Genomic DNA, 15,095 nt, shown 5'->3' on the forward strand with positions numbered 1-15,095 from the left:
GCCAAGGAGTCATTTTTACTCATAACTAATGGTTGGAATGGATTCAGCAGCCCCAAAATACCCTAATTACACACCTCATACACTCATATTGGCCATTCTTTATTTTTTCCCCCTTTAATCCCAGGCCCACGGGATACCCACAACTTTGATTGGCTCCCACAAAGTCCCCCAAGGGAGTTGTGATTGAGAAAGTTCAGAGGTGATAGTTGACACCTTTATGAACACATTTGTGAAGAAAGATATTGATTTTGATTTAGTTCCCAGATTGTTTTAACTTTCGTCTAATTTTACCTAACTAAAATGACAAGCCAGTGGGCCAATTACATGAGTTATATTTCGTTGTTGTTGGGTAGAAACCTTGTATGTCCAAAACTGTTTGTTTTGTATTTATCATTTTAAAAATGATTTAAACTAGTGAAAACAGCCGATCTACAAGCACACAACGCCTCGCGGTTTTTGTGAGACGGCCTTGTATGATGAAGCAGGGCTTTGCTTTGCGAAAAAATCTACACATTTGAACTTGGAGATACGAGAATGGAACGAAGGCCGACATTTTATTTTTTATTTTTTCCTAATGGCCGGCCTGGACCGGCCGGGAATGAACCGGCCGTTCGGGAGTTATCCCGCTTTTCCCAATGGCCAGCACGTCCCTGCCTGCTTGGCACTCTGCATCAATGGTTGGGTTGTGGGTAAGTCATGTCCAGGGGGTGTACTATGGTATGGTTGGGTTGTGGGTAAGTCATGTCCAGGGGGTGTACTATGGTATGGTTGGGTTGTGGGTAAGTCATGTCCAGGGGGTGTACTATGGTATGGTTGGGTTGTGGGTAAGTCATGTCCAGGGGGTGTACTATGGTATGGTTGGGTTGTGGTAAAACTGAGAACATAAAAAGTAATAAAACGTAAACCCAAACTAAGCTTTACCAAAAATAAAATAAATAAACTAATCTAGCAAACCTTCTTTAGAAAGGTCTAAATTTCCAAGTCTAAATGAAACAAAAATAAATTAGAATAACTTTGGTTGGCAGTGTCCAGGTCCATCTATTGGAAATGAAAACATGTTTTTTTGGGGGGAAAAGTTAATGATAAAGCTGTTACAACTTATCAACAAACAACACAGGCCCCACGACCAACTAAAGTTGGTGGCAATTTATTCATTTTGCTGTTGCTAAATTTTATATTTGACCGAGACGGACTGTATAGAGTGAACCTTGCAAAAGCAATACTGCAACCCCTCAGCCATTATTGCCAACGGAGAGCCAGAGTAGCGCTATTGCACCGTACACAAAGTACACCCAAAAGAATACTGTATGCGCAGCGCAGCGTGGCACTGGGTACCTCAGAAAAGCCATATAACAGCACTTAAACTAGTTAAGATACTCTACTGGCTTCGATTATAGTCTCCGCTTTGGGCCATTATTATTCAGTACAAGTGATCAGGTAAATGCACTTATCGAGTGCCCCCCCTTTTTTATAACGTGAATGCATTCTCTCTCTCTCTCTCTTACACAGTGCTACCTCTCTCTCTCTTTCTCTCTCTCTCTCTCTTTCTGCCACACTCCCTTTGTTGCTGTCGCGGAGAAAACTTGTATCTCCATATTTCAAAATGAATTCCCTAACTAATTAGGGCATTCATTTTGAAATACGGAGATCATGCTAGTGTCTAGTGAAAGTGGTTAAGTATAATATTAAAATATTGAAAAGTATTAACAAGGGCCTGTGACTAAATGATACACATATTATTTTAGCCATAAGCTAATTTATGCACTGGAACACAGGTCCTTTTCGGTAACGGTTTTGGATATACGAGGTTTCCGCGTTGCCTTGCTTCATTGTGGAGGAGCTCCCATTAGCTGTGCTGTAAATATCCCCCAGTGCTCTGCTCGTCAATGCTTTATAGGCAATTAAGCAGCATGACTCCCCAATAACGGATCGGATGGCACTGCTCTCTCTCTCACGCACGCACGCACGCACGCACGCAGGCACCCACGCACACACACGCACACGCACACACACACACACACACACACACACACACACACACACACACACACACACACACACACACACCACACTGCCCTTTTCATTATGATCAATGTTTGTCTTTTTATCTTTTATCTCACCCAGCACCTTCCCAGGGACAGAGAGTTTAGCAGGGGGTTTGAGGAGACTTTTCTCCTCCTCTCCAAGCCACCAGAGACATAATAGCCCCAGACCCCGCTGCACGCTGACAGGCTGCTACGTTCATGTGTCTAATTGGCGTGATGTCTCTGTTGTGTGTTGTATTCTTCTGAGTTTAATGGCTACAAGACGGCGGGCCTCGCCATAACATTAGCGCTGCGCTAGTGGCAAGGCCGGGTACAAGGGCTCGTTCTCTGGTCCATTGTGAGATACGTTGAGATTCCTACTAGATACATTGACCACACATGCTTGTGCTGTAGCTGTTATTGCTACATACATACATACATACATACATACATACAGTACAGTACATAAAATGATTAAATCTAGATTAGATTAAATCTAACTAATCGATTTAATTGTTTATGAAAAAATCTAGCTTGTGTGAGCTTGTAGATTGTCTGTTTTCAGGGATTGAAGTGGTTAAACAGGGGCACGGTAGCGCTGTCGCCTCACAGCAAGAAGGTCCTGGGTTTGATTCCCGCCGGGGGATGCTGTGGGTGCTGGGGGCGTGTTCTCTCCTTTGCGTCATCAGCGCCCACACCCTTGGTGTGGTTGGTGAAAGGGCCTTTACTGTGTGGAGTTTGCATGTTCCCCCCGTGTCCCCTAGTAATCCTGGTCTCTATAATGTCTCCCCCTGGCCAGCCTGATGGGAGGGGAAAGGAACTGGTTGGAATAACTTGTTCCCCCCTGTCAGGTGATAAGAAGCGGCCTGCTCACTCCTCATGCACTGAAGGAAGCATGAGCTCAGTTCGGGGCCCTCCACAGGTTGGCAGAGGGAAAGCAGCACGCAGGATTACAGTTTTGGCAATTGGCACTGGGTGAAAAATGGGTTGCAAAATCGTGGGATAAAAATTGAAAAGTAAGAACCCCTCGGGACCCCACTAACACCAATATTACAGGGCCATGAAGCCACAGAAAGTATTTTTTCAGTACGAAAAAAAGCATCAACCTGTGTGCTTGAGGCGTAACCAAATTAATAGTTTGATGGAAAATATTCTCAGACGCCGTCCCTGTCCCTGTTTGTTTGAACTCGACTAGCACAGACTAGTGAATGACCGATTATCGGGAACCGATATATCGGCCGCCGATATGACCTTATTTGGGCATATCGGTTTATATCGGTATCGGTGAAATTTCCCGCCGATATAAAAAATAAATAAATAAAACTGGCCGCAGTGCCTGGGAGCTGTGTGGAGTCTGTAGACTGTTGAATGGTAGTGTAATGAAATATTTTGTCCAGCAGGGGGCATCATTCCTTCACACTGAGGCCAGGCCAGTGGAGTGTGTGTGTGCGTGCCTGTGTGTGTGTGTGTGTGTGTGTGTGTGTGTGTGTGTGATAACTCACATAACCCCCCGGCTCCACCGAGCGCGTCGAGCGTCGCGTCAACGTCAACGTTGGGAACGCTCCCGTTTTAATCAATGAAGGGAGCTCCACTGCCGACGGTAACGTCAACGTCGGACGCTCCGGTGCCGGCGTCCAAACTCAAAAATTGCCCCGGTTAAATTTTTTGACGGCGTCCACAACGTCCAGTCATGTATAAATTATGATTAAATGTAATTGCATTGCATATTAAATGTATATACCGTACGTGCCTTTCTGCTGTTGGATATCCATTCACGTCATTCACAAGGGTGACTAGATGTACCAAAATTCCTCGCATATTTTTTTATGTAATTACAGTGGTCTTCCCACTTGATATAGGCTAATCACAAGTTCACAACAGGCAACAACTTTCTCAATTCTTCCTCCTAAAAACAGGCCAGCAGTGAGTGACTGAGTCTGATTTTAGGCTATACATTATCGTGGCTGCGCTGGACTGGTGTACCGAAAATAGCCAATCTACAAGCTCAGACAGTCACAACAGCATGATGACAGATTCATGCACTCGACATGTTGTGAGCTTGTATATCTGCTATTTTTTCCGGCACTTTACACAGCATAAATTATTATAATTAGGCATATATAACACTACAGTTGATAATGCGAATATCCGATCTTTGATTGAAATATCAACACATTCACGTTCAGTGGAGCCAGTCGGACGGCAACGTGTCTGCGTCAATGACGCCGTCAAGACGCAGAGCAACGCGACGCAGCCAGTGGAGCCCTGGGGTAACGTGTCACGTTGCTGAACAACAACAAAGATAATTCCAAACAAAGTCCAACTAAGATAATTCCAAACAATGTCCATGGGAGTATAGGGACAGCACTTGTTGGCGATCTAAGGATAGCATTTTTAATTAGCTTTATAGAGTTTAAAACGACCAGTTCTACCGGAGCTAGCATTAGCCATTAGCCAGTGGAGAGAGGAGGAAGGAAGCACCCGTGCACCAAGCGTGTTGCCAGACTTATGGGAGATAACAAGCAAACTGGTATATAAAACAAAACACTGTGTGGACAGTGGAAAGAAGAGTGTTGCCAGATTTATGCGAGAGAAACAAGCAAACTGGTATATAGATCATAAAAAGTGCGCTCCCCTCCTCCTTTACTGTATGGTGAATTGACAACGTAGTGTGTTTTGTGTCAGCCGAGCCTTGTCAGGCCTGTCAATGTCAGGCCTGTCAATGCTCCTGGATTGTGTGTAAACATATAATCTATCTATAAATGCGAGAAGTCTCTGCGTGTGTGTTTGTAATCCGCGTATCTCGAGAACCGATCGTCCCACCGGCTTCAGATTCGGCACGCGCGCTCCCCGCCGCGGCACGGAGTGCAGTGCCGGGCCTCGACCCGACCCGACGCGCGGTTTTCCCTAACCGGCGCGAAACGTTCGGAATCTCCTTATGCGGGGCTGATTGTTGACATCAGGCTGTTCCGGAGGAAATCGGCGCAAAATCGGTCATTGTGACATCACTGCAGTGCCGGGCGCAAGCGCTGACTCATTGTGACATCACTGCAGTGCCGGGCCTTGCCTCGAACCGACAGATATCTCCGTATATGGGCATAAGATTGAGAACTCCATATATGGGCATATGGGCAGATACAGAGATCTCCATACAGTATATGGGCATATATAGACAGATATCTCCGTATATAGGCATAAAAGGGACACAGACTGATACAGAGATCTCCATATATGGGCATATGGGCAGATACAGGGGCGGAAATCGGTGCAAGCGCTGACTCATTGTGAGATTTGTGACATCACCTCATAAAAGGCTCTGACATCACGTACGCCACATGAGTCAACAAAAAATCTCTGTGAGTGTGTATGTATGTAATCCGCATATCTCGAGAACCGTTCGTCCCACCGGCACGCGCGTTCTCCATATATGGGAATAAAATGAATGCCTGTATGCAGAGCTGATGTCTGACATCAGAGTTTTCCGCAACCGGTACTGTGTGTCCAGAGATCTTCATATATGGGCATAAGTGGACAAAGGCAAACAGATGGTCAAAACGGGTCCTATGACAACAGGTATATTGGGGTTTGCATTAAAGGGTGGGGCATTCATGGGGTTTGCATTAAAGGGTGGGGCATTCATTCCCTATTTCAAATTCGGCACACGCGTTCCCCACCACAGCAGGTAGTGCAGTGCTCGGCCTCGACCCGACCCGATACACGATTTTCTGTAACCAGCACGAAAGGTTCGGATTCTGATGTCTGACATCAGCATTTTCCGGAACTGGCACTGTGTCTGCATAGATCTCCATATATGGGCATAAAATGGATGCAGACAGACAGATACAGATATCTCCATATATGGACATAAATGGACACAGGCAAACAGATGGTCAAAGATCTCCATATATGGGCATAAAGTGGACGCAGACAGACAGATACAGATATCTCCATATATGGGCATAAATGGACACAGGCAAACAGATGGTCAAAACGGGTCCTATGACAACAGGTATAATGGGGTTTGCATTAAAGGGGGAACCGGCACTGTGTCTGCAACACAGTCGGAGGCACAGACAGATACTCCATATATGGGCATAAATGGACACAGGCAAACAGATGGTCAAAACGGGTCCTATGACAACAGGTATAATGGGGTTTGCATTAAAGGGGGAACCAGCACATGTGTCTGCAACACAGTCGGAGGCACAGACAGATACAGAGATCTCCATAATGGGGATAAAAGGGACACAGACAGACAGATACAGAGATCTCCATATATGGGCATAAAATGGACGCAGATAGACAGATAACTCCATATATGGGCATATATGGGCATAAAATGGACCCAGAACTATATCTGCAGTGATCTCCATATATGGACATAAAATGGACGCCGACAGACAGACAGATACAGATATCTCCATATATGGGCATAAATGGACACAGATGGTCAAAACGGGTCCTATGACAACAGTATAATGGGATTTGCATTAAAGGGCGGGGCATTCATTCCCTATTTACATAGTTCCCGAGTTGGCCAGGTCGCCGACTAGAAGCTGGGCCGCCCTACTAATTTGCTGCCCCCGCCCAAGTTTACCGAGTTGGCAGCTTTTTCAAAAAACCTTTTTTTTTTTTTTTTTTTTTCAAAAACATTTTTTTTTTCAAAAATGTTTTTTCCTTCAAAACTTCTATTTTTTTTCAAAAACTTTCATTTTTTTTTTTTCAAAAATATTTTATATCCGTATCGTATCGGTATCGGTGATGGGCCCCCTCTCTTGCATCGGTATCGTATCGTTTAAAAAAAAAGTCTATCGGTCGGACACTAGCACAGACATCAGACATGTGAGGCTTATTGGGGGTCAATGTCAGCCAGTCCAAAGTCACACAGTAAAACCCTATGTTGATTTAACTCGGACATTATAAACATGGACCGAAATCCATTTGGGTCCATTTTTACACTGACACAGTTAACCATATTAACCATGGCATCCCTATTTTGGGCCTGACATTAGAGGTGACATTTTGCAAAGATTTTCTTTTTGATCCCAGAAAGTTTTCTTGTTGTCTTTTTTAAACATTTATAAAAAAGTAGATCTACAATTTCATTGTGTAGATTTTACTTTTCGCTAATATCCACTATCCACGAAGTATTTCTATGTCTACAGATAGAGGTCAGCAGCAACTTTTTTTCTGTGTTAAAACTCCAATAAATGAGTCTATATATCAGAGTCTCAAGTGTGAGGTCTCAATTAGGTGACTTGCTGTCATTCTTTCATCAGGCACTGGGTGGAGCCACTGAGCGACAATGTACAGGTAGCAGCTATCACAGCAGTGGTTCTCAAAATGAGGTCCGGATAGTTTTTCTGGAGACCCGCTGGATCCCACTCCAGGACCCCAGGGGTTCCCCAGAAAAATGATTGATTGTGAGGAACCAAAAAATAATAACTCTGATAGTGTGCAAATGACAAATGGTGTGCAAATGGAGTTATGGGGGTCCATGGCACTGGTGCCCCTTGAAATGAAAAGGTTTGAGAACCACTGGACTGGTTGATCCGCTCAGATCAGATCAGCTAACACGGGGAAGCTGTGAGAACCTTTCCTAAAACCTCTGTACGATTCACCGCTCCACGCGTCCCAGACTCTTCTCCCTTTCATTTGTAGACCTGGCATCCTACAGTGTCTGGTTTCAATGTACAGAGTATAGTTCTATGATCCTAGATTATTACTATTTCTGTTTGATGTTTTCCTTGCTTACTCTAAATTGCTCTGGATTAAGAGCGTCTGCTAAATGCCTAATTGTAAATTGTTCTATGTAGTAAAATTGCATTTCCTCTCTAAATCTCTTTTTGTGTGTGTGTCCCTCTTTCTGTCCCTCTGTCTGTCTGTCTGTGTGTCTGTCTGTCTTCCTGCAGTAATGACGGCGTCTTTCACGTGGCCCTGAACGTCCATGTCCAGGCTTACAGCAACGGCAGGGTGACCTGGACCCCCCCTGCCCTGTACCTCAGCTCCTGTGGCGTCCAGGTACACACACAGATATACACCACCGGCTTCGACTGCTCTCTTCGCATTCAATCCGACTTTTTCACCATTTCTCAGACGTTTGAATGCAGAGAGTATGCACTGGGTATCCACGGAGGAGTATCCACGGTATCCTGTTCTCCGTGCACTTTGAAGTACGCATGCGCCGATATCTCTCGCCTTGAATATTATTCCCCTCAGGGGAATCGAACCCAAACCGTGGGTTTGTTGCATCCGTGCTCTACTGACTGAGCTAATGAACGGATGAAGTGACTCCTTTTTTGTGCATTCATCTATGACGTGGATAGTGGGGTAGGCGTGGATAGTGAGGGACTGAATATTTACTATTCTGTCCATAACGGCACATAACTCGGTAACGCGGCTGAGTGGGAATACCGCGCCGCTCCGTCGGGGTCTGTGGCGTGGAGCGTTACACCGGGGAACAGAGCATACTTGGCATCTGGTCTGGTTCGAGGCTGGGATTAACCTCAGGTTTTATTTTTGCGCTCCTCTGAGGTTGACCACTAGATGTCGACATTTTACTACTAATATCTCTGCATTGGCATACTGGATATCCAAGTATCCTGGATACTTTCTGCATTGAAGAGTCTGAAAGCACGTGAATATTTCGCATTAAGTGCGTTGATATCATTCGAACCAGGTGCACACACATAAGCACCATCACATCACACAGTACACAGTACCACTGCATATTGCTGCGTTCTCACTGGCGGATACTTAAAGATATAAAGACACAGAGCTACACAGCATATTTGTAGCTTTCTAGCTTTGATGCTGAAGTTGAAACCAGCTCAACTGTTTTTGTACATTTTGCAGCTGTTATAGCTTTTGTAGCAGCTACAAACGGTGAATGTTGCATCGTTGTACGTTCATGTCAATGGCTGCCATTGAAAAAGAATGGTGTAGCCTGCAAATGGACTACCAATGCAACGCGTAGTGAGCATGTAGATCTGCAATTTCCGAACGATTTTCCTTTTTTATAAAGTTTAAAAACTTGAAATGGGAATTTCCACATAATGAGTCCTTCTACTTTTACTTAACCCATTCAGATCGCGAATGTGTGTGTGTCACTTTCGATTTTAACCACTTTAACCATTATTTTATACTTTAGCTATTGAAAAATACCAGATATACAAGCTCATAGCTCTATGAGCTTGTAGATCTGCTATTTTTGAAAAGTTACGTAAATATTTGCAAATGTTGGAATATATATATATATAAGCAAACATTTGTAACTCAAAGCTTTCTTTAGCAGGGTCTCTGGAACAAAATATTTAAATCTAGGGCTCCTTGACATTAAAATGTTTGAGAACCACAGACCATGGAAGCATACGTTTTTCAAAAACCTTAGAAGGATTTAGAAAAAAGATTTGAGAACTTCTTTCATCACTGCCTTCCTCCCCCTCCCCTCTGTGGTTGTCCAGGTGACCTACTTCCCCTTCGACTGGCAGAACTGCACCATGCAGTTCCGCTCCCAAACCTACGACGCCACCGAGATCGACCTGCAGTACACCCGCGACGCCAAGGGCAAGGAGATCAAAGAGATCCTACTGGATCCTACTGGCTTCAGCGGTGGGGGAGCCGGGGATGATGGAGGGAGTGGGAGGGGGGGCAGAGGGACGGGTGGAAGGATGGAGAGAGATAGATTGGATGCATGGATGAATGTATGGAAAGATGGATGAATATATATCGTTGCTGTTGGGCATAAAACTCTTATTTCCATATTCTAACAATAAAACTATTTGTGTTTTTCCGTCAATTTCTTCATCATACTGCAGCGTCAGAGGCCTACCTTGTTGATTCTGCCAGTAGCATATGCTTGTTTCAAAGATTAAGCCATGCATGCAGCTACAAATGTCTTGTACAGTGAAACTGCACAAGTATTCCAGCTTGCGGATCTGCTACTATTGTTATTTTTGAATTTGAATCCTGAAAATTTGCGGTGTTGGATATACTGTTTGAGGTGTCCACCCGACAGAGACGATATGGATCATTTGATGAATGTATGGATGTACTCGATAGATCAGAGGTTCTCAAACTTTTGGGACTCAGGGCAATCCTGTAAATTAGATTTTAATCCACGGCACCCCTGCATTACATTGTTACTTTACAGCACCTTACATTTATGTCAAACAGTGGTCACGAGGAAAACTTTAGAAAATAAAATACTGTATCTGTTTCCATTAGGACAGATTGAAAATCACTTTTATATTTGGCGTTTGACCACTTAAACCCCTAGCATCTCTATTCTGGGGGTTGTGACGTGTTGTTAGCTTGTAGATCGGCTATTTCTGGTGAAGAGACTTGGTGTAGACTGAAAAAGAACGCACCAAGTACACCCAAGTACACTCTTTTCACTAGAAGTCTAGAGCAGGGGTTTTCAAAGTGGGTGACGGGGCACCCTGGGGTGCCGCGATGGTAGTCCAGGGGTGCCGCGAGATAATTTGATAATATTTTGAATTTATTTGGACACTTGAAAAAAATATTTAGTATCTCAGTTCTAACCAAAATGGCTATTATCTCAACGTTTTCCTCGCAACATAATCACTAAAATATTGTCACTGTTGGGCAGAAACCTCGTATCTCCAAGTTTCAAATGTGTACAACTTTTGGTAAAGCAAAGCCCTGCTTCATCACACAAGACCGTTGCACAAAACTAGTGAAAACAGCAGATCTACAAGCACAGAACGTGATGCGATCGCGAGGAGTTGTGTGCTTGTAGATCGGCTGTTTTGACTAGTTTAGTAATTTTTTTTAGATGATAAATACAAAACGAACGGTTTTGGACATACAGTACAAGGTTTACACCCGACAACGACAATATGTAAATATAAGGTGCTGGGAGTGAAAATTAGAATGTAGGGGTGCCTCAGATTTAAAAGAAAAAACTATTTATGGGGTGCCCTGAGACAAAAAGGTTTGGGAACCCCTGGTCTAGAGGGTGTTGGTGGTTAAACTGAAGTAATGTTGATCAATTCCAAAGTATTCTGCCGCACCCGTGGACTGGCGTCACACAGCACCCACTTTGAGAACCACCGGGATAGACATCAGGGACGTGCTGGGCCCCTGGTTCAGCCCGGGAAAAAGAGTTGGAGAGGCCATCATTGTGTGCTATAGAGAGAGATCTCTCTCTATAGCGCTGCTGCTACTCAAAGATTTGCCATTTCAGATCATGACAAGTGAAAAGCCAGTGGGCCAATTACTGTACATGAGTTATATTTCGTCGTTGTCGGGTGGAAACCTTGTATGTCCAAAACCATTTGTTTTGTATTTATCAACAGCTGATCTACAAGCACACAACGCCTCGCACCGCGAGGCGTTGTGTGCTTGTAGATCTGCTGTTTTCCTGGACCGGCCGTTCGGGAGTTGGCCTGCTTTTCCCAATGACCAGCACGTCCCTGATAGACATCCTTGAAATGTTGAAAATGTTGAATCACTGATTTCGGGGGGTGATGCCGCCTCATCCGCCGCGTGACTGATCTGTGTCTCCCCGTGCAGAGAGCGGCGAGTGGACCATCAGACACAAGGCCAGCAGGAAGCACCTGAGCGATGACAACTACGAGGACATGGTGTTCTACCTGATCATCGAGAGGAAGCCTCTCTACTACATCTTCAACATCATCATCCCCTGCCTGCTCATCACCGTCATCGCCATCTTCAACTTCTACCTGCCTCCCGACGCAGGTAAATGGCCCTCACTCACACTGCTGACACCGCAAACTCTTCAAACTCACTGGTCTTGTTGGAAATAGTGAAGGCACTATGTCTACAGTATAACAATGGTTCTCAAAGTGGATTCCAGGGACTTTGTGGGTTGCTTTATGGGGGTCTAAATTGACCCATACAAGTCTGTAACTCTGACAGTGTACAAATGGAACCAAATGGACCCTGACAGGTCCATGTGGTTCCATTTGTACACTGTCAGAGTTAAGGGGAGACCTGGACATTTGAAAGTTTGAGAACCACTGGTCTAGAACATTGATTGATTAATTGAAGAATTTATTAGAAGGTTGCGTTGGAATAAGTCCAATTTCACTGGTACAAGGTCAACTTATTTACACAGGAACCCTTTATGTATCTCTTATTACCCGGCCTGTTTGGATTCTTGATTCTGATTGGTCGAGCGCTGAAATCAGCGGTCTGTTATCACCCGATAACAGACCGCTCCGCTCTATAACAGACCGCTGCCTAATCAAAGGCTCAGAGCACCTGCTGCAGTCAAGTTGCACTGCGTGAACCTTGTGCTGTAGCCAACATGTCAGCCATGTAAACAACCACACAGCGACATTTACAACTAAACGTTGATCTCAAGAATGTTTTTAAAAATATTTTAAGCGAGAAATAGTGGACGTAGTATCAGAAAATGGATTCTATCTAATCAGCACTTCCTTGTTTTCCAAGGCGACCGTGTCGCGCTGGGAGGACGCCCAGCGCGACACTTGTGGAACACTTCCAGCCGTCTGTAAACAAGGAAATACTTTGTTTTTTTTTTAGTTTTGAGTCAAATTATTACTTTTATTTAGTAGCCGGGTAATAAGCGGGATAATGAATGGCTCCTTGGTGAATGACGACAGATAACTTCCCTTCGGACTGATAACTCCCCTCGGCTAGCGCCTCGGGGAGTTATCAGTCCGTCGGTCAGTTATCTGTCGTCATTCACCGCGGAGCCATTCATTATCCCTTACATATAACATTGAAAGACAGGTGGATAGAACACAGTACTATGTATAGGATATCATCAATAACAAAAGGAAAAAAAGCTTCGAGTAACAGCCTTCTTTGGTTACTTTTCAGACCGATTTTGAAGGAAGTTAGGGAATTACACGGGTGAACAAATTGAGGCCTCCATTTATAGGACTACACTTAACCTTTTAAACCGTATATAGGTCGTTGACAGGGGTTCCCTAGGGGTCTATACTTTTCCCCTCTACACCACAAATCTCTTCTGCCAAAAAATGGCCGATCTCCAATATCCCAATGTTCCCTGAATGTCTACCTATTGTAACTAGAATAGGAACGCTACTGTACCCTTTACCTTCTCCCTGTAGAATGGACTCAGCCTTATACAATACTGCACCCTTTACCCAGGAGAGACATACTGTAAGAATGGCATTATTCCCTTCAGCCACATATTGCACCGTGCAGTGAATGGCCTTATCTGCTTAGAAACACAGCTCAACTCGCGACACAAGGACACCTAGAAATTCTATAGTTTATTCTGTGTGTGTGTGTGTGTGTGTGTGTGTGTGTGTGTGTGTGTGTGTGTGTGTGTGTGTGTGTGTGTGTGTGTGTGTGTGTGTGTGTGTGTGTGTGTGTGTGTGTGTGTGTGTGTGTGTGTGTGTGTGTGTGTGTGTGTGCGCGCACGCGCTCTCTCTCCCTCTTGTCCCCTCTTTCTCTTCTCCCTTAAGGGGGATCTGCTGCATACCTGCAGATACGCATGCCTGCATGCGTATACACATGGCCCCTTGAGATAAACAAACCAAGGCCACTATAGGCACAACGAACATGTGTGTGTGTGTGTGTACTGGAAGAGAGAGAGAGAGAGAGACACCATTGCCACTGCTTTGACATTTATGCACTGGGGATATTTTCCACTATAGCACACGTTTGTTCTCAACCCTATTCATGGTAAATCAATACTAAACATGTGCACGCCGGTGCTGCAGACCAGCAGAGATTACAGTCATTATTGGACAATTACACGGCCGACCACCATCTGAAGAGCACAGTACGGCTCAGCCTTGCGTAATGCCAGGGCGCAGACTTATTACAAATCGTTCACATTTTGAATTTCATGTGAACAAAGGTTTTGCCCCCCTCTTGTGTAATGAGACCCTGTTCTCAGAATCACTCCGCTAATTTGAACTCAAACCCTTCGGTGCGATCCTCACCCAAACTGTGGAAATCACACCGGGTGTCCTCTTTTGATACCCAAGGGGGAGAGGCTGAGGATGTGAGAGAGAGAGGAAAGGCAGGGTTTAAGGTTGGACGACACACTCCATATTGGGTGTAGCTGCATTGGGAACTCCTTACAGTATATGGTTATGGCTGAGTCATGGTGACATGAGCGTGATGATGTTGTCTGTCTGTCTGTCCGTCCGTCCGTCCGTCCGTCCGCCCAATTTTAATATACTGTATCCACCTGTTTCCGCGGGAGTTTACTGGAGATTATTTGGACCTGTTTGGACCACACGTCTGGTTTAACAGCAGACATACAAGCTCACGTCGCGTCGCAAATGCAAACGTCGGCTGCGGTGCCGGAAGCTCGGTACAGCGTCTGCGCAATGCACTATGGGGCGTTGGAAACTCGTGGATAGGATTTGTTACCTATATCTGCCCTGTGGAACTTTTGTTTACAAGGCCTAAAAGCCAAAACAAATGTAATGTTTAAACGTTCAATGCCAAAAACACAGTTACTGTACACTGTTCTATCGCAATTATTTGCATGACAATTAATTGTCAAGTAAAATGTAATGATGATGACACCGAGTGCCGCGCTGTGAGCTTGTATATCTGCTATTTTTGAAAAAGTCGTGAAAAGTCTTTGAATATATGTATTTTCAAAGCGAACGTTTGTAACTCAAATTTTGCTTCTGGGTGGTCCCTGGAACTAAATATTTTGAGATGGGGTTCCGTGGCCAAATACATATCAGTTTGGGGGTCCTTCACATGAAAAGGTTTGAGCACCACTGACATAGTAGTCTCTCAAGAACAGACTAACTGAGCTCACGGAATTGTCTGTTGCCAGATTTTGCCAAAGAAATAAGCCCAACAGAAGCAACTAGGCTATACTACTTTACATTTACTATTGAAAATAGCAGATCAGCAAGCTCACAATGTGTCATATTGCGACGGGGACGTATCTCCATTCCGACATGTCTCCATTCCGACATTGACTTCTTATTGTCGAGTGGCAACACTTCCATAGAGGTTAATTTTAGAGTTAGGGCTAGGTATAGGGTTAGTGTCAGAAAGGAGACATGTCGGAATGGAAATATGTAACCCATTGCGACACATTGTGAGCTTGTATAT

The 15,095-nt window shown here is 44.5% G+C and overlaps 1 protein-coding gene across 1 annotated transcript in view; it reads left to right on the forward strand.

Annotated features, from left to right (window-relative positions):
* Positions 1-15,095, forward strand: part of chrnb1 (cholinergic receptor, nicotinic, beta 1 (muscle)) — a gene marked incomplete at its 3' end in the record, with an annotated part of 61,748 nt that overhangs the window by 18,324 nt on the left and 28,329 nt on the right. Inside the window, exons 5-7 of the mRNA XM_080741398.1 lie at positions 7,937-8,045; positions 9,488-9,635; positions 11,562-11,747. Coding sequence (XP_080597524.1) covers positions 7,937-8,045; positions 9,488-9,635; positions 11,562-11,747 — 443 coding nt within the window. The remainder of the gene's footprint in view (positions 1-7,936; positions 8,046-9,487; positions 9,636-11,561; positions 11,748-15,095) is intronic.

The sequence above is a fragment of the Nannobrachium achirus genome (genome assembly GCF_963921795.1).
Source record: "Nannobrachium achirus genome assembly, chromosome: 14".
Taxonomy (NCBI): domain Eukaryota; kingdom Metazoa; phylum Chordata; class Actinopteri; order Myctophiformes; family Myctophidae; genus Nannobrachium; species Nannobrachium achirus.